Source organism: Glandiceps talaboti, chromosome 9, assembly GCF_964340395.1.
Source record: "Glandiceps talaboti chromosome 9, keGlaTala1.1, whole genome shotgun sequence".
In the NCBI taxonomy this organism is placed as follows: Eukaryota; Metazoa; Hemichordata; class Enteropneusta; family Spengelidae; genus Glandiceps; species Glandiceps talaboti.
This window is the reverse complement of record NC_135557.1, coordinates 16,147,774-16,169,235: the sequence shown is the minus strand read 5'-3', so window position 1 is coordinate 16,169,235 and position 21,462 is coordinate 16,147,774. Positions and strand designations below refer to the sequence as shown.

At 31.7% G+C, this 21,462-nt stretch overlaps 1 protein-coding gene across 3 annotated transcripts in view; it reads left to right on the top strand.

The window, feature by feature from the left end:
- Positions 1–10,638, top strand: part of LOC144440077 (uncharacterized) — a 31,746-nt gene extending 21,108 nt beyond the window's left edge. For all 3 annotated transcript variants that reach the window (XM_078129325.1, XM_078129326.1, XM_078129323.1), the window contains one exon: positions 9,388–10,638. In XM_078129325.1, coding sequence (XP_077985451.1) covers positions 9,388–10,232 — 845 coding nt within the window. In that variant the 3' untranslated portion in view covers positions 10,233–10,638. The remainder of the gene's footprint in view (positions 1–9,387) is intronic.
- The last annotated feature ends 10,824 nt before the right edge of the window (positions 10,639–21,462 follow it).

Here is a 21,462-nt window from a genome sequence, read left to right as displayed (position 1 = left end):
TGAATTGATAATATGATTAAATGAATTGATGATATCATTAAATGAATTGATGATATCGTTAAATGAATTGATGATATCACTAAATGAATTGATGATATTATTAAATGAATTGATGATATCACTAATTGAATTGATGATATTATTAAACGAATTGATGATATTATTAAATGAATTGATGATATCACTAAATGAATTGATGATATTATTAAATGAATTGATGATATCACTAATTGAATTGATGATATTATTAAACGAATTGATGATATTACTAAATGAATTGATGGTATCATTAAATGAATTGATGATATCATTAAATGAATTGATGTCATTAAATGAATTGATGATATCATTAAATGAATTGATGATATCATTAAATGAATTGATGATATCACTAAATGAATTGATGATATCATTAAATGAATTGATATCATTAAATGAATTGATGATATTATTAAATAAATTGATGGTACCATTAAATGAATTGATAATATCATTAAATGAATTGCTATTACTAAATGAATTGATGATATCACTAAATGAATTGATGATATCACTAAATGAATTGATGATATCACTAAATGAATTGATGATATTATTAAATGAATTGATGATATCATTAAATGAATTGATGATATCATTAAATGAATTGATGATATCACTAAATGAATTGATGATATTATTAAATGAATTGATGATATCACTAATTGAATTGATGATATTATTAAACGAATTGATGATATTATTAAATGAATTGATGATATCACTAAATGAATTGATGATATTATTAAATGAATTGATGATATCACTAATTGAATTGATGATATTATTAAACGAATTGATGATATTACTAAATGAATTGATGGTATCATTAAATGAATTGATGATATCACTAAATGAATTGATGATATCATTAAATGAATTGATATCATTAAATGAATTGATATCATTAAATGAATTTATGATATCATTAAATGAATTGATGTCATTAAATGAATTGATGATATCATTAAATGAATTGATGATATCATTAAATGAATTGATGATATCACTAAATGAATTGATGATATCACTAAATGAATTGATGATATCACTAAATGAATTGATGAATTGATGATATTATTAAATGAATTGATGATATCACTAATTGAATTGATGATATTATTAAACGAATTGATGATATTACTAAATGAATTGATGGTATCATTAAATGAATTGATGATATCATTAAATGAATTGATGTCATTAAATGAATTGATGATATCATTAAATGAATTGATGATATCATTAAATGAATTGATGATATCACTAAATGAATTGATGATATCATTAAATGAATTGATATCATTAAATGAATTGATGATATCATTAAATGAATTGATATTACTAAATGAATTGATGGTATCATTAAATGAATTGATGATATCATTAAATGAATTGATGATATCACTAAATGAATTGATGATATCATTAAATGAATCGATGATATTATTAAATGAATTGATGGTATCACTAAATGAATTGATGATATCACTAACTGAATTGATGATATTATTAAATGAATTGATGGTATCACTAAATGAATTGGTGATATCATTAAATGAATTGATGGTATCACTAAATGAATTGATGATATCACTAAATGAATTGATGATATCACTAATTGAATTGATGACATTATTAAATGAATTGATGGTATCATTAAATGAATTGATGATATCATTAAATGAATTGATGATATCATTAAATGAATTGATGATATCACTAAATGAATTGATGATATCACTAATTGAATTGATAATATCATTAAATGAATTGCTATTACTAAATGAATTGATGGTATCATTAAATGAATTGATGATATCACTAAATGAATTGATGATATCACTAAATGAGTTGATGATATCACTAAATGAATTGATGATATCATTAAATGAATTGATGATATCATTAAATGAATTGATGATATCACTAAATGAATTGATGATATCATTAAATGAATTGATGGTATCATTAAATGAATTGATGATATCACTAAATGAATTGATGATATCACTAAATGAATTGATGATATCACTAATTGAATTGATGACATTATTAAATGAATTGATGGTATCATTAAATGAATTGATGATATCATTAAATGAATTGATGATATCACTAAATGAATTGATGATATCACTAATTGAATTGATGATATCATTAAATGAATTGATATTACTAAATGAATTGATGATATCATTAAATGAATTGCTATTACTAAATGAATTGATGGTATCATTAAATGAATTGCTATTACTAAATGAATTGATGATATCACTAAATGAATTGATGATATCATTAAATGAATTGATATTACTAAATGAATTGATGATATCATTAAATGAATTGCTATTACTAAATGAATTGATGATATCACTAATTGAATTGATGATATCATTAAATGAATTGATATTACTAATTGAATTGATGATATCATTAAATGAATTGATATTACTAAATGAATTGATGATATTACTAAATGAATTGATGATATCACTAAATGAATTGATGATATCATTAAATGAATTGATATTACTAATTGAATTGATGATATCATTAAATGAATTGCTATTACTAAATGAATTGATGATATCACTAATTGAATTGATGATATCATTAAATGAATTGATATTACTAATTGAATTGATGATATCATTAAATGAATTGCTATTACTAAATGAATTGATGGTATCATTAAATGAATTGCTATTACTAAATGAATTGATGATATCACTAAATGAATTGATGATATCACTAAATGAATTGATGATATTATTAAATGAATTGATGATATCATTAAATGAATTGATTATATTATTAAATGAATTGATGATATCACTAAATGAATTGATGATATTATTAAATGAATTGATGATATCACTAATTGAATTGATGATATTATTAAACGAATTGATGATATTACTAAATGAATTGATGGTATCATTAAATGAATTGATGATATCATTAAATGAATTGATGTCATTAAATGAATTGATGATATCATTAAATGAATTGATGATATCATTAAATGAATTGATGATATCACTAAATGAATTGATGATATCATTAAATGAATTGATATCATTAAATGAATTGATGATATCATTAAATGAATTGATATTACTAAATGAATTGATGGTATCATTAAATGAATTGATGATATCATTAAATGAATTGATGATATCACTAAATGAATTGATGATATCATTAAATGAATTGATGATATTATTAAATGAATTGATGGTATCACTAACTGAATTGATGATATCACTAACTGAATTGATGATATTATTAAATGAATTGATGGTATCACTAAATGAATTGGTGATATCATTAAATGAATTGATGGTATCATTAAATGAATTGATGGTATCACTAAATGAATTGATGATATCACTAAATGAATTGATGATATCATTAAATGAATTGATGGTATCACTAAATGAATTGATGATATCACTAAATGAATTGATGGTATCATTAAATGAATTGATGATATCATTAAATGAATTGATGATATCATTAAATGAATTGATGGTATCACTAAATGAATTGATGATATCACTAAATGAATTGATGGTATCACTAAATGAATTGATGATATCACTAAATGAATTGATGATATCACTAATTGAATTGATGACATTATTAAATGAATTGATGGTATCATTAAATGAATTGATGATATCATTAAATGAATTGATGATATCATTAAATGAATTGATGATATCACTAAATGAATTGATGATATCACTAATTGAATTGATAATATCATTAAATGAATTGCTATTACTAAATGAATTGATGGTATCATTAAATGAATTGATGATATCACTAAATGAATTGATGATATCACTAAATGAGTTGATGATACCACTAAATGAATTGATGATATCATTAAATGAATTGATGATATCATTAAATGAATTGATGATATCACTAAATGAATTGATGATATCATTAAATGAATTGATGGTATCATTAAATGAATTGATGATATCACTAAATGAATTGATGATATCACTAAATGAATTGATGATATCACTAATTGAATTGATGACATTATTAAATGAATTGATGGTATCATTAAATGAATTGATGATATCATTAAATGAATTGATGATATCACTAAATGAATTGATGATATCACTAATTGAATTGATGATATCATTAAATGAATTGACATTACTAAATGAATTGATGATATCATTAAATGAATTGCTGATATCATTAAATGAATTGCTGATACCACTAAATGAATTGATGATATCACTAAATGAATTGATGATATCACTAAATGAATTGATGATATTATTAAATGAATTGATGGTATCACTAAATGAATTGGTGATATCATTAAATGAATTGATGGTATCATTAAATGAATTGATGATATCATTAAATGAATTGATGATATCATTAAATGAATTGATATTATTAAATGAATTGATATCATTAAATGAATTGATATTACTAAATGAATTGATGGTATCATTAAATGAATTGATGGTATCACTAAATGAATTTCAGATATCATTAAATGAATTTATGATATCATTAAATGAATTGATATCATTAAATGAGTTGATGATATCATTAAATGAATTGATGATATCACTAAATGAATTGATGATATCATGAAATGAATTGATGATATCATTAAATGAATTGGTGATATCATTAAATGAATTGATGATATCATTAAATTAATTTATGATATCATTAAATGAATTGATATCATTAAATGAATTGATAATATCATTAAATGAATTGATATTACTAAATGAATTGATGGTATCATTAAATGAATTGATGATATCACTAAATGAATTGATGATATCATTAAATGAATTGATGATATCATCAAATGAATTGATGATATCACTAAATGAATTGATGATATCATTAAATGAATTGATGATATCATTAAATGAATTGATGATATCACTAAATGAATTGATGATATCATTAAATGAATTGATGGTATCATTAAATGAATTGATGATATCACTAAATGAATTGATAATATTATTAAATGAATTGATGATATCACTAAATGAATTGATGATATTATTAAATGGATTGATGGTATCACTAAATGAATTGGTGATATCATTAAATGAATTGATGGTATCATTAAATGAATTGATGATATCATTAAATGAATTGATGATATCATTAAATGAATTGATATTATTAAATGAATTGATATCATTAAATGAATTGATATTACTAAATGAATTGATATCATTAAATGAATTGATATTACTAAATGAATTGATGGTATCATTAAATGAATTGATGATATCATTAAATGAATTGATGATATCACTAAATGAATTTAAGATATCATTAAATGAATTTATGATATCATTAAATGAATTGATATCATTAAATGAATTGATGGTATCACTAAATGAATTTAAGATATCATTAAATGAATTTATGATATCATTAAATGAATTGATATCATTAAATGAGTTGATGACATCATTAAATGAATTGATGATATCACTAAATGAATTGATGATATCACTAAATGAATTGATGATATCATTAAATGAGTTGATGATATCATTAAATGAATTGATGATATCATTAAATGAATTGATGATATCACTAAATGAATTTAAGATATCATTAAATGAATTGATGATATCATTAAATGAATTGATGTCATTAAATGAATTGATGGTATCACTAAATGAATTTAAGATATCATTAAATGAATTTATGATATCATTAAATGAATTGATATCATTAAATGAGTTGATGATATCATTAAATGAATTGATGATATCACTAAATGAATTGATGATATCATGAAATGAATTGATGATATCATTAAATGAATTGATGGTATCATTAAATGAATTGATGGTATCACTAAATGAATTTAAGATATCATTAAATGAATTTATGATATCATTAAATGAATTGATATCATTAAATGAGTTGATGATATCATTAAATGAATTGATGATATCACTAAATGAATTGATGATATCATGAAATGAATTGATGATATCATTAAATGAATTGGTGATATCATTAAATGAATTGATGATATTATTAAATGTCCTCTATTTGATGATATCATTAGATGTCCTCTAATGATATCAGTAAATGATTTGATATTATCAAATATTTGTTGATATCACTAAATATTTGATGATATTATCAAATCATTTACTGATATCATTAAAGGCCCGTATCGACTATAAAAGGAGGATTACAGTAGGGACGCTCATTTATGCAAAGCCTCTCGTACTCCTAACATCGCCTGGGAGCTCCAAGAAAACTGTCAAAATCACGGCTATTTCCCGAGCATTTACTCTAAATGTATCCCAAAATGAATTATAAATATGTAGAAGAGGTGCCTGTGTGAATTGTTTTGTAAATTATGATGATCTGGGAGCGAAATTTGATGTATGTTGTCATGTGGTATGTGGCGAAATGTTAGGTTAGAAGCGTCCAAACAGCTGTCACTCAAATACTGTGTAAACGTTTGCGTAACTCCCTGGGGGGTTGGTAGTATCTCGATAATCAATTCGCTAGATTATTTACCTCTACCTACCATAATAACGTAACGGTAATGATCAAATCAGAAGTACGGTCCGGCGACAAGGCAAAAGTATACAGTGGTAGAAATGTGACTATTTTGTGTTTGTTTGTCTGTGTGTGTGTGTGTGTGTGTGTGTGTGTGTGTGTGTGTGTGTGTGTGTGATTGTCTTTCTGTTTGGGTTTTATTTTTTGGTAATGGGAGTACCATTTCAAGTAGAAAACCAATTAGAAAGGTGTTTTGATCTCAAATTAGAATAAAATTGCTAACAAATGACAACACCGACATACGCAAAACATGAACGTGTAGTTTAGGTAAGGTACACTCTTTTTGGAGGATGTGGTGGCCCTGAAAAGGGCCGTTTGGTTTGTGGTTTTTCAGCCGTTCGGTTAGACCGAGCTTACGCCCAGCTATGACCTCTGTACGGCACACCGGGTAAATTTTGATAAAGAGACCGTACCTGCGAAGTGACGCATTTAGGCATCACTTCCCTACGACTGATGGCAACATCATCAGCCTGCATTAGTTGCTGCTTCCTATGTAAGTAGCGTGGATCGTTCCACGCATTTCTTCGGTCGAGCATATTCCAATACTTTCGGTAGAGCCGATGGCGAACCAAAACATTTTCGTCACAAGGTTCCTGGCCCATACCAAGCAAGTCTTGTCGGTATGTTGTGACACACGGGTAGCAAAGGCAGTGCGGACATTCGTTTTGATGCAAAGCAATGTCGTTGTTTTGATCTTGCAGATCGTCCCCGATACCACTGTCATTGATGGCCGAGGCCTCGTCACCGATATCGATACCACTGTCGTTGCTGGCCGATACACCCTGTTACACATACCTAGCGTGCCAAATCACACAATAAATTCAAACTCCCCCGAAATAATAACGAACCTGTAAATCTTTTTTTTAAAGAAGTAAATTTTGGGGTTTTTTCCGCCTATTATCTGCGTATTATTTTGAATTGATTACATGTAACAAAGCATTCTTTTTCACCATGTCGTTGGAAGTGGCAGTATGACGATCATCTCAATCTAAACTGAGCATGACGTCAACCCGACTTTCCGTGTTATGATACACATAGTACATGCTGCATCAACAGAAAATAATGTAACGCGTCTGGACAAAAATATACAAGGAAAGAAGGCAGAATACTATTCAAAATGGTGCCGAAACAGATTTTTTGGATCATGAGTTTCAATTGCAAAAGTCGTGTAGCTGTAAGTGCAATTGTCTTCGGCTCCACCCTGCCACGTACGTACATCCCCGGCGTACAGCACACCCCGTTATATTCATACGCTGTCGTCCAAGCTCCATATTTTGATTCACTGTACAGTGGTAAAGTTATAAAATTGGCCCGTTCAACCCTTTCGGGACATTGCAATGAACGATAAACAAAACAGCGATTTACTTCAGACAGTTCCTTTGCCATCGCTAGTGCATTGTTGTGTGATACGTCAACACAGCTGTCTCCCCGGTACATTTGTATTCCGATCTTTGAACAAACATACAATAGGTTCTTTTTCGTGAAATTCATTCTTTTATTTATAAAACTATATGTGTTACATAATTATGACACATTACAATGAAACAAAATTACCACCTCTGTCGAGTCAAAAGTGTTATATGCAGTAGACAACTGCCATCCATTGTCTATGGTATAATGCGCACACTGCACAGTCGCTGTATACTGTGTCGGCCGAACTTTCAAGCTCAATGTGTATATGGCCGTTTCGTTGCGAGCCTGTACATAATAAGTTCGAGTATCACAACGACTAGCAACGCAGTGAAATGATTCCGATGTCCGTTGTTACTATAAATGATTTTGGTTCAGGCAGAAACAGTGTCTGTCATAACAGGATTAGTAAATGTTTGATCGTTGTCATTGATATGTGGACACGGTGACGTGAGTGTTAATCCGCTCAGATAAGACGCTGTGTACTGGGTGGAGTAGTCCCTAATGCGGTGACCCGGGATTGAAATACGGGCCTTTAAATATGTGTTAAAATCATTGCTGATATCATTAAATATATAAGTAAAACGGCTTGCCATACGTTAGTGGCTGTAAGAAATTTCGAAAAGCGATAGAGGTGTATTTGTTCGCTGTTTACACTGATGATGATGTATGATGTTCGGCAATCCATGAATAGAAAGGAAACCATATTTTCAAACAATAAAATAGATCATAACTGTACAGGTTGATGATGTTTACAAATAATTCAAAGTATATAGTATATAGTAATATGACATGTATGGATTACATATTACTGTATGTTGACGTCACACCATGGAAATATGAGGGTCTATGTATATAATAAACAACATAATACATAAGATGCATTTGATGATAACTGTTTTATTCACAATTTGTGTTAGTGGAAATATGAATTCAATTCCAAAATATTAATATTCTGTATACTAATCAGAATCATTGACACGAATATTTGTAATGTCAGTCAACAAATGGAGTTTAGTAGCCTTATATAATCGTATATGTTATTATTATTATTATTATTATTATTATTATTATTATTATTATTATTATTATTATTATATAGTATTATTACCAAAAGTGTGCACGGATTATTTCATCCCTAATATAATATGATATTCATATCCTGCACATTCCTAGTGATAAAGCTGTTGATTTTTTTTAACTGTATGTAGTAGCAGTCGTGTTTAACATACAATACCAGTTTTGCTTTCTAATTGTAGTGTTTTATAATTGTCTACATTGTTAAATATGTCTGATTAACAAAAGTTGTATTTTCCAATTTTCCTATAGGATTATCGACACCATGGGTAGTGGAAAAAGAAACTGGACGAGGGAAAAAACAGTTTTCCTTTCCTACGGGTGTCACATGGACATGTGATGGTCATCTGGTCGTTATAGATCACCATCCTAATCAACTATTTATTTTAGACTCAAAATATGAGTGCATTGATAACATTACATTTGACAATCAGTTTAAAGAAATATTTTACCCGTTGAATGTATCAATATCGAATGATAATATGTACTTTCTCACCGACATGTACAACGAAAAAATTACCATTTATGATAAACATAGTCAAACTACAAGAATTATGGTTGATGATTCTTTGGGTATCAAACCATTCGATATATGTCTTATGGCTGATTCACTATATGTAACAACAATTAATGGTGATAAACTAACAAGGCTTGGCTATGATTTAGAATCACCAGACATCGTATACAGAGTCATGAATGTAGTTGAGTTCAATAATGCAGAATGCTGGTATGTAGTAGTAAATAGCAAACGTCAAATTCTCACTTCTGACTATGGTAATGATTGTATTAATGTATTCGATAGCGATTTGACATTTCTGTTTTCGTTTGGTGGTACATGTAATGGTCAAATGAGTGGCCCCACAGGGATAGACGTAGACCGGAAGGACAATATTTACGTATGTGATTGCTATAATGCTAGAATTGTAAAATTTTCATCAGATCTAAAATATTATACTTGTATAGATATAGATGATGAAGCTAGACCAGAGAACATTTCTGTAAGTAAAGATACATGGCCACCTAAAATCGCTGTTTCAGACGTTGAAAATCACTGTATCTGGGTGTTGTCCATGTCTGAGGACTCCCACTGGTTGTAATATTCATTGTATAATCGTGCAAAAAATTGGTAACATTCAATATGATATCGTTTCGTACGTTGTCTATAAGTCATACTGATATCAGACTTTGAATTTTTAAATACAAGGACAAGACTTTCGATTACGAAATTTGGGAGGGAAATCTGGAAATGTTACATTGCTACAGAGGTACGGTCATCGTATGACGATTTAAATCTTAATTAGTTTAGTTCAGTTCCTTGAATTTTGATAACATAATAACCCAACGTCACCCATAAATTAATTTAAAACGACTGCACCATGGCAAGTTAAAGCTCCATTCTTTAATGTTGTTTACCTTGAACTTTTCCTGGAAATGTTCCAATATATGGAATGGGTGTGGATTTCCCTTCAATTTTATTCGATATCATTTTAAGGGAATCAATAAATCGAGTTGTTCTGTTATGACTATTATTAATAGCATCTGTTCGTCATTTTAAAATCAAACAACACGACTTGATAATAAACTGTGTTTCTTATTGAACAATACCTATTGTCCCTTCGATCACATGGGTTATAAATGAAGGAAGTCATGGTTTCAGGTTATTTGAATTTTCTTTCTAAACAATTATTTTGAATGGATATTTTGCTAGAAAAATAACCCCTTCATTTTAATCTTTTTACATACATTTAGCACTCACTTAATATCACATGATCTAAATATAAACAAACTTTGAAGGCATTTGTGTCGATGTCGAAAGTGTATGTCGTGTACAAACGTTTTCACATTCCTTCACATTAAAGGGACACAGGTTGAGTTTATACCTTTTGAGATGCAATTTGCTGCATATGTAACAGTTACTCGTAGAATTCTACTTACCGAAGCATACCTAATCATCACTTGCAATTGATAGAACTCAAACCTGGTATTAAGATCTAACGTACAAAAGATTCAATGACGTAATTCATTATACGTATGAAAAATGCCGAGTAAATTCCTACTATGCACCAACTGTTCTAGTAATGCCAGAAAACAACTGCAATGTCATAGAAAATATGCATCGGCTTAATATTATACTAGAATTGTTTAATGGAGGTTTTATGTAAGTATTTTCATTTGAGTAAAAAGTTTACAAACTAAGCTGTTGCCACTTTAAAAGCAATATACCTAGTGAGTCGTTTGAATATTTCATTTCACTTGTGCCACAAAGTGGCACACTAATCAGCATATCATACAAAACAATGCACCTCTATGAATAGTTAGTAACAACGAATGTCAGGTGACTCCCTGATTGCAACGTACGTCCGATAATTAACTTAATCTTTTGACATTTTCCGCAAAAACTCAGTACATGCAGCATGATTCAAGTTATTTATCAGTTTACTGCCAGTATAAGAAACATGAAGATATTGAACAGTTCTTCTGTTAATGTCTTTTGCATAGGATTCTAAAATTTTCCATCGACTTGCATTGAAAATGATAATTGTGACTATCCATATATCCGATCACGATTTGTTTTTCTGTGTAGTACCTCAGCCAACTTATACAAGGCATAGTGACTTCCATTTAATTGTTTTAGTGTTTTGTTTGCCCGAACATACTACAACAATTTTTCATGACCACCTAGTTCTGATATAAAATTCCTCTATACCTAATCGTAGGAAACAAATAAGACCCAACTAAGATGGACATTTTTATAGAAATGAATATGTACATAACCAGCGCATACATATACTAACTTGTAATAGTCTCTCTATACGGCAGGGCACAGTAACGATATTCGCGCAAAATACCAAAGTCAAGCCCATTTAAGAAGATAAGGGCGACCAGTCCTGTAGAGCTTGATAAAAATCTTCCCCTACACTCTGTTCGTTGACAGAGGGCGCTCTATCGCATAACATGGATTTGAACCCGGAAATCTGCTATTAACACATGTACTGGCTGATACACGGTATAAACACTTCATCAAGCTCTCCCATTAAGCTCATTTATATAATGGATAACACACTATCAGTTGCTTAAACCTGCACTAGCTGCAACTGGAACATTTTTTTTCATCAACTAACCAAAGATATATTCACTAATCAGATTTAAACTGATTCCGTAAGGGCAAAGTTTTGAGATTTTCGTTCCTACTGACAATTGTTGGAATACAACAGAATATATGCAATAAGTTTTTTCGCATTGGTTGTTGTTTGCCCCTTGCTGTAGCAATCTCTTGGCCAACCAGAACATGTAATGTGAAGCTTTATAGAATGTTGTAGCATAGCACTCACCGTAGAAGAATTGTTTCTGGTCAGCGCTCACCACTTAAACACTCCCCCTCCCTTCCCGCGTCAATTTGTTTTTCATGTTTGTCCAGCAAATTCAGTCTGTAGATGAAAAGGAAAACACAAAAGTAACTCTCCCTACATTAATTGCCACTTCAGTGAAGACAACTGCAGAACTAATCATGAACAAGCCTATGACATCTGCCCCACATACACACTTGCTGTAAAGTACTAAATAAAAAGAACAGTAACTGCAATGATAAGTAGATTGAGTAAAATTTGTTGAGAATGTTAAAAAAAATTACATCGTCGCACCACTGTAGACAACATTTCCTGACTAGAAACAATTTTTTTTCTTTTTTTGTGGCCTACTGAAAATATGCCAATGACATATTAAAAGTAAATGCTACATCAATAATATTTTCAGAAACGGTGTGCTTTGGTATCGCAAATGTATGTACCACTTTATGTTGAATTTGAAGCGTGCATTCTTGAGATCTAGCCTAAGTTACCGAAAACCATTAAGTAAATTACTCATTAATATTTACGGTATGTTTACCGAAACCTAATCAGTTCTTGCCACTACCCTACGGAACACGTGTACTTAATTTAGTTCGAATAGGGAACTTGCAATCCAGACTGAACCTGCTCAGACGCAAAGGACTATGGGATTATCTGTGGTTATCTTAACACCTAATCTGAAGCTACCGATGAAAAACCCTCCCACAATAATCAGGGTAAACTATGAATTGACCATACGTGGTTGCAAACAATGTAACAGTATTGTTTACAATACTAATTTATCAGTATTTATTATCACATTTCCCATGCTGCAACATTCAACATGGCGGGTTGCAAGTTCTCTATTGAGCCAGTCCTTTTTTATGAAAATGGTGATACAGTCGCACCACTTTAGACAACATTTGATATGTGTTTGATGTGTTTTATTGTCATATATATACTGATACATATATAATGAAATGTGCATTGATTTTGCGTGTAATGAAAAAATTACAAAAACAATTTTCTGTAGAGGACTCCTAACACGAGATTGATGCATTAACAGAGAACTTAAATTGATTCATTAAGAGTGTGGACTGCAGTTGGATAAAAGCTGAACAGTGTGCGATTAAACTAGCAGTAAGTCCCAGCGATATTAGTTTGTAGCCCATCCTCACTCGGCTCATCACTGCTGGTACAGAGCACAAGGAGTTCCTCTTGTTCATAGGTATAGATTCCCGATGATTGAATGATGAATAACCATACCAAAAGAAAAATACTAAGAGCACGCAAAATCGTGTCACCATGCACCGGCGCCATTTTTACCAATTTCCTGACTAGAAACATTTTTTTCTTTTTTGTGGCCTACAGAAATTATGCCAGTATCTTATCAAAACTAAATGCTAATATAATATTTTCAGGACAGATGCGCATAGGTATCGCAAATGTATATACTAAGTTATAATGAATTTGAAGTGTGCATTCTTGAGATATAGTCTAATTACCGAAAACTATTAATTGCTCATCAATATCCACAGGATATTTACCAAAACCTAATAAGTTCTTACTATTACCCTAGGGAACATGTCTACAAAATTTCGTTTGAATTGAGATAGTCGTTTTTTTAGAAAATGGTGACACACACATACAAACAAACAGACAGACAGACAGACAGACAGACAGACAGACAGACAGACACACACACACATACACACACACACACACAGACTTTTCATCACAAATATATAAAAATGGAACAATTACTTATCTGTTAATTAGTGGTCAATATAGTCTACGTAGGTGGTGTAGTGACAAGTTTAAAGCGAAAGCCTGGTGTTAAAAGTGGACTAGTTTGTAACTGAAGCATAAGTTTTTTCGATCAGACCACAGTCTATTCATTGAAAATTGTTAAAATGCTAATTAGACACTTTAAATGTTAATCGGTTACGCTTATCCGTAAATAATGCAGTAACAGGTGGAAATCATAATTATTGCTGAATTCGCAGTGGTCACAAGAATGAAATTTTTTTAAGCCATAAGCTAATTATGATGTGATATAGTATGTTTTGTAGGGAAGTTTTTGGAATGTTATTCGAGAATGGCGAACTACAATTTTTTTTTATAGTTAATCTTAATTGTAGCATAGTATAGTTAAACTATTTCTAGAAAATGCTTAACAAATACAGCATATGAGTTCACCTTGTCCACTTCTGTTATGTATCAAAAAACAAAAACAACCAACCAACCAACCAACCAACCAACCAACCAAAACAGAACAGAACAGAACAGCGCGGAGTTATTTCGACTTAGAGGTCGCTTGTTTTAAGTCAACGCCATCTACGGCAAGATAAAAAAAAATTACTGTCATTGATGGTAAGATGCCAACAACGTGTTGCTGGGCGAACATTATCAGCTATCGCCGAAATATGGGACCTTTAATTTAAAAAATAGGCCTTAGTGCCCTATTTAAGTCAGTTCCAAGGCATTCTGACGATTGAAACTACGACTATGAATTGAAAGTGTCACCTACATGTACATACACACTTTCTTCTTTTTCTTTCTTCTTTCATTAGCCAACCGACAGCCAAACCCATCATTTTATGAAGGTTTTCCGGTGTACGAATAGACAGATCTCCATGATTGTTTAGGTTGGTCACATGACGTGACACACCAAGCTTACCCAAAGGTCACATAATGTCATAGTTAAACTGATATAACTACACAAAGTTCTTGTTTACATTTCTAATATATAAACAATTTAGTCAGAGGGAGGCTATGAACCATTTGATTTATTAAACGTCCCGAATTTAAGTGTTTAAGTTCTAGTACGACCATAGAGGGCATCGTCTTAAAATCTTGTGTTCTCATTCAAGAAATACAGGGTCAGTGGGTTATGAGAAACTTCAATCTACGAAACATGAAATTTTCTCCAGTGCAAATTGAAAACTTTGTTAGCCTTATTCAATGATTGCTTGGTGTATCATGGCTATAAAAATGAATGTGAAGTCAAAGTAATCATGCATCTGTCTAGATTATAATTGTATACGAAAGATGACATCTTTGAATTTTATGTGAATCTGTGATGTTAGCTCACATTTGGTCACTCCAATGACCCCCAATCTACTCAGATACAGAGCAACACCAGTACAGTCGTTGAACTGGTCATATTATTCAGCCTACTTATGTTTGTTCAGACATATTCGAAATCCAGGGATTACTAAAAACAGCAAGATAAGCATTGCCTTTACGTGCATGGTTGTTGTTGACAACAGTTGAGTTTCCTTATCTCTTGTAACATGCGATGTCCCGTTTTAAGCATGTTGGTGAAGCGTTCTGATTATACCTGGATATTGAACCGACGCTACGTGTCAAACACAACGCAGTTTCTGTGGCAAATTGCCAGCCATTGTTAAACAACTATCCCGTACTTTAGTAGGAGGAAAGGTTACTGTCGGTGTAATGGTGTAAATACAGATATTCAGCTGATAGTGTGTGTGTGTGTGTGTGTGTGTGTGGTAGCTATATCACAATTATATGATGTACACTAAACAGAAGATACCACTTATTAACTAATTATCTGTATTTATAATTATACACACTCAGATTATGATCACATGACAATCTATACTTTACAGGAGTCAACATTACCGGCAAAATCAATTCTGCCATGCCTACCTATGTTTGTTCAGACATGTCAAACCCAGGGATTACTAAAACAGCAAGATAAACATGCCATTTTACATGCGTGGTTGTTGATGACAACGGTTCAGTGGCCTTATCTCTTGTAACACACGATGTCAGGTGTTAAGCAATTAGGTCAGTGTTGATGAAACGTTCTTATCATACCTGGATACTAAACCGATTTTACGTGTTAAACCCAACGAATGTGGCTAATTGCCAACCATTGTGTTAAACAACTATCCCGTACCTTAGTAGGACGAAAAGTTACTGTCTACACGGTGTAATGGTCTAAATATGGGGGCCCGTTCAGGTCACAATTATGTACTAATAATAAAACTACTGCTGTAATTAATATTATGTATTCCTTGAATTACTTAAATGTGTTTTGATTAATTTTATACACCGGTCTTAATTTTATGTAGTCTTGAATTAATTTTATGTATGCCCCGAATTAATTTTATGTATGTGCCGAATTATTTTTATGTATGTGCCGAACTATTTTTATTTATGTCACGAATTAATTTTATGTATGTGCCGAATTATTTTTATATGTATGTGCCGAATTATTTTTATTTGTCCTGAATTAATTTTTTGTATGTGCTGAATTAATTTTGTGCATGTCCCGAATTAATTTTGTGTATGTGCTGAATTTATTTTGTGTATGTCACGAATTAATTTTGTGTATGTGTCGAATTAATTTTGCCCCTACAATCCTTTGCGCGAGATTTCTTATTCAAAATGGCGGCCCGCAGCTCGCAGTCGGTGGTGCTCAGCGGGTACGCGGGTTGTCATTCGAGAAAGGAATCAAGGAGGATTCTGCCAATTTTTGCTCAGTTGTTCGAGTTTTTCTGTCTCCCCTGAATTTAGGATCGACAGACGATCTAGAATAAATTTAGTGTCCGAGGTCAAACGAACATCCGGGTATTTATTACTGTAGCCCTATGCATATATGATAACGAACATCCACGACCGAAATCTGGTCGTACGACCGGTCGTGCGTGTAGCGTAGGCATTGAAAACAGTGGTTCATTTTGGGCCGCAGATGTGGATGATAATCCAACGGGACTACCTTCCCATATTATACAAGTAGCACTGCTAAGTTTACATCAATCTTTGACTTATATTAGTATTTGAGCAACATGCTATCAGCTGAGATAGAATTAGGGAAAATTCTGGTTGCTGTAGCTCGGATACCGGATACTTATTAATTTGCTACAGCCGTAACATCGATACAAGCATAGGCGACCCAGGAACCGTGTGACAAACAAAACAAACAAATAATTAAATAAATTATCTAATAAATGACAAATGAACAAGCAAACGAACGAAAAGTATAGGGACAAATAAAATAATTAAATAAACCAGCAAATGAACAGATACTCATGGGGGTATACTAGATATGTTTATTTTCTATAGTGTACCCATCACTATCTGTATAGAAAAAAAAACATATCTAGTATACCCCGATGAGTATATGTTTATTTGCTGGTTTATTTAATTATTTTGTTTGTCCCTATACTTGTCTTTCGTTCATTTGTTCATTTGTCATTTATTTGATAGTTTATTTATTTGTTTGTTTTGTTTTGTTTGTCACACGGTTCCTGGGTCCCCTGTGATACAACTTGGACCACAGTCGCTTGTAAACAGTTATTCCTTTCCTAAATGGTTTTATTCTTGTCTATGACGGTCCTAATACAGAACAATGACGTTATTATAGGGATTGGCGATATTCTTATGAAATCGGTACGACGGTAGCGATGTCATACCCCCTACATACATACAACACTGTGTTGTAATAATGCATGTGGGGGGGGGGGTATGACATCGCTACCGATTTTATAAGAATATCGCCAATCCCTATAATAACGTCATTGTTCTGTATTAGGACGGTCATAGACAAGAATAAAACCATTTAGGAAAGGAATAACAGTTTACGCAACACTTCTTAGGAATCCCCCGCAGCACAATCGACGCCCCGATCTGCCCTTTCCCCCGTCAAAAACGGCCGCCGAACATGCGAAACTTGACAATTTTGAAAACGAAGGTCGTTTATCACTCGATACATTTGCCGAGATCTCGTAGCCGCGAAAGTTTTCAAAATTGTCTAGTTTCGCATGTTTTTGACGGGGGAAAGGGCAGATCGGGGCGTCGATTGTGCTGCGGGGGATTCCTAAGAAGTGTTGCGGTTAGGAAATGTCAGATTTTCCGTAGGTACGTCGATATTTTGGCGAAAATAGGGATTGATACGTGCGATGCAGATCCGCATCGCATCAGCTGATTGGAATTCCTCCACTAGGAATTGTAGCGTTAGGTGCGGGTTAAACACTTCCACTTAAAAAGTCACCAAAACAGACGAAAAAACTCACAAAACATTGCAGCTACGTTGGATTGGGCCCTCCTCTCGCTAAGTCATCCAAAAGCAAAGACAAAGTCCCTGTGGCATCAAACATTCGAAACTTAACTTCATATAGATCGTCTGTCGATCCTAAATTCAGGCGAGACAGAAAAACTCAAACAACTGATTTTAGATTGAGCAAAAATTGGTAGAATCCTCCTTGATTCCTTTCTCGAATGACAAGCCACCGAGCACCACTGTGGGCCGCCATTTTGGATAAGAAATCTCGCGCAAAGGATTGTAGGGCCAAAATTAATTCGCGCAAAGGATTGTAGGGCCAAAATTAATTCGACACATCACAAAATTAATTCAGCACATACACAAAATTAATTCGACACATACACAAAATTAATTCGGCACATACATAAAATTAATTCAGCAACATACACAAAATTAATTCAGCACATACACAAAATTAATACTAGACAACATGAAATTAATTCCAGGAATACATAAAATTAATTCTAGACTACCTAAAATTAAGACCAGTATATAAAATTAATCGGAAACACATTTAATTAATTCAAGGAATACATGAAATTAATTACAATGCATAAAATTAATCAAAACACATTTAATTAATTCAAGGAATACATAATATTAATTGCAGTTAATATAAAAATTTATTCTATTCGACATGAAATTAATTTAAAACACATTTAATCAATTCAAGGAGTGCATAATATTAATTGCAGTCATTATAAAAATTAATTCTAGACTACATTAAATTAATTCTAGCACACTACATAATTGTGACCAGAACGGGCCCCCATAGTCTAAATGCAGATATTTAGCTGATAGTGTGTGTGTGTGTGTGTGTGTGTGTGTAGTAGCTATATAACAATTATATGATGTACACTAAACAGAAGATACCACTTATTAACTAATTATCTGTATTTATAATTATACACACTCAGATGATCATCACATGACAATATATACTTTTCAGCAGCTAGCTAGATACCCATATCCATAAATAGTACAGTAAAAGGTTTCAATCTCGATCGCCGTTAAGGTGCTGATTTTCAGGTGCCGACCCAAAACACGGCTTGAATACATTTGAATCCTGTCGGCTGTACTGTGTGACACGATTCCAATGTTTCACCTCCTCGGGAATACGGATTCGTGTAGTGTCTATTATGTGTAAAGAACACTATAGGGTTAGCAAGGGTTTCTTAGGGTATCATGGCTATAAAAATGAATGTGAAGTCAAAGTAATCATGCATGTCTAGATTACAATTGTATATCGAAAGATGACATCTGTGAATTTTATGTGATGTTAGCTCACATTTGGTCACTCCAATGACCCCAATCTACTCAGATATAGAGCAACACCAGTACAATCGTTGAACTGTTCACATTATTCAGCCTACCTATGTTTGTTCAGACCTGTCAAACCCAGGCATTACTAAAAACAGCAAGATAAACATGCCATTTTACATGCGTGGTTGTTGATGACAACGGTTCAGTGGCCTTATCTCTTGTAACACACGATGTCAGGTGTTAAGCAATTAGGTCAGTGTTGATGAAACGTTCTTATCATACCTGGATACTAAACCGATTTTACGTGTTAAACCCAACGAATGTGGCTAATTGCCAACCATTGTGTTAAACAACTATCCCGTACTTTAGTAGGAGGAAAGGTTACTGTCGGTGTAATGGTCTAAATGCAGATATTCAGCTGATAGTGTGTGTGTGTGTGTGTGTGTGTGTGTGTGTGTGTGTGTGTTAGCTATCACAATTATATGATGTACACTAAACCGCAGATACCACTTATTCACTAATAATTATCTGTATTTATAATTATACCAGATGATCACCACATGACAATCGATACTTTACAGGGGTCAACATTACAAGCAAAATCAATTCTGTCATACAAATCATACATTTGGTTTAATATTCGCAGCTAGCTGGATACCCATTGACGGATCCTTTTGAGTGTTTTATTTTTAGAAACTCAAGTAATGCGAGAATGTCACTATAGCAAGGTTAACCTAGATAAATTCAAATACCTGATATGAGCAAAACCAGGTTACAGGATTTTACAGGATAGGAATTTTTTCCGTTACCCAAGAAACCATAAATATCAAACATTAGCCAAGTCTGCTTAGACAAAGTATTATTGGAGATTATGTCTATGAATTAGGCGAAACAAAGAATTGTGCGTGTCCGCTGATTTGATTTGATTTGTTTTCATTTTTGAAAAAAAAATATTGCTCCGACCCAAAAAAAGAAACGAAATGTCGGTCAGAATAGCCCTTCTGTGGTAGTTTGATTAAATATATACATACATGTCGACATCACTGGGGAAAGAAAACAGACGTGAATGAAGGTCAAGAAGACAAAGAATTTCTAAATGTTTTGTTTTAAATGTTGAATGTTGAATGTTTATGGTCGGCTGCTAAACTAGAGTCAGGTTATAGGAAACATACATATTATTAATTTTTTTATTTTGTCTGAGGCCAGAAAAAAAGAAAGAAAAAAAAGCTGTTCAACGAACAACCTAGCCATCACATTGAGTACGTAGGTCGATTGTTCTTGTTTATCTTTTACAATATGTCGTACATTGTACTCATTCCTTTAGTGCATGTTTGATGTGAAACAGTTTAGTTTAATCTCAATTAATTCTTGCATGCATGATCAGAACCAAGTAAACCACTGTGTAAGATATTATATAATTTGGTATTGACTCAAATATATATGGTCATATGCATTACTCAGAAAATGTAAATAAATCACCTTATACTTTGGAAACCAAGTGTGTATAGTATTCCAGAAGCCATTTTACTGACATATTAAGCCCTCATGATGATATATTGCCCATGAAACTAAAAACTAAAATGAAATAAAATTGAAATGCCAAAAGTATGGGTGGGTCGGACCCAATAATAAGCTTTTTTATTTTTTCTGGCCTTTAATAGT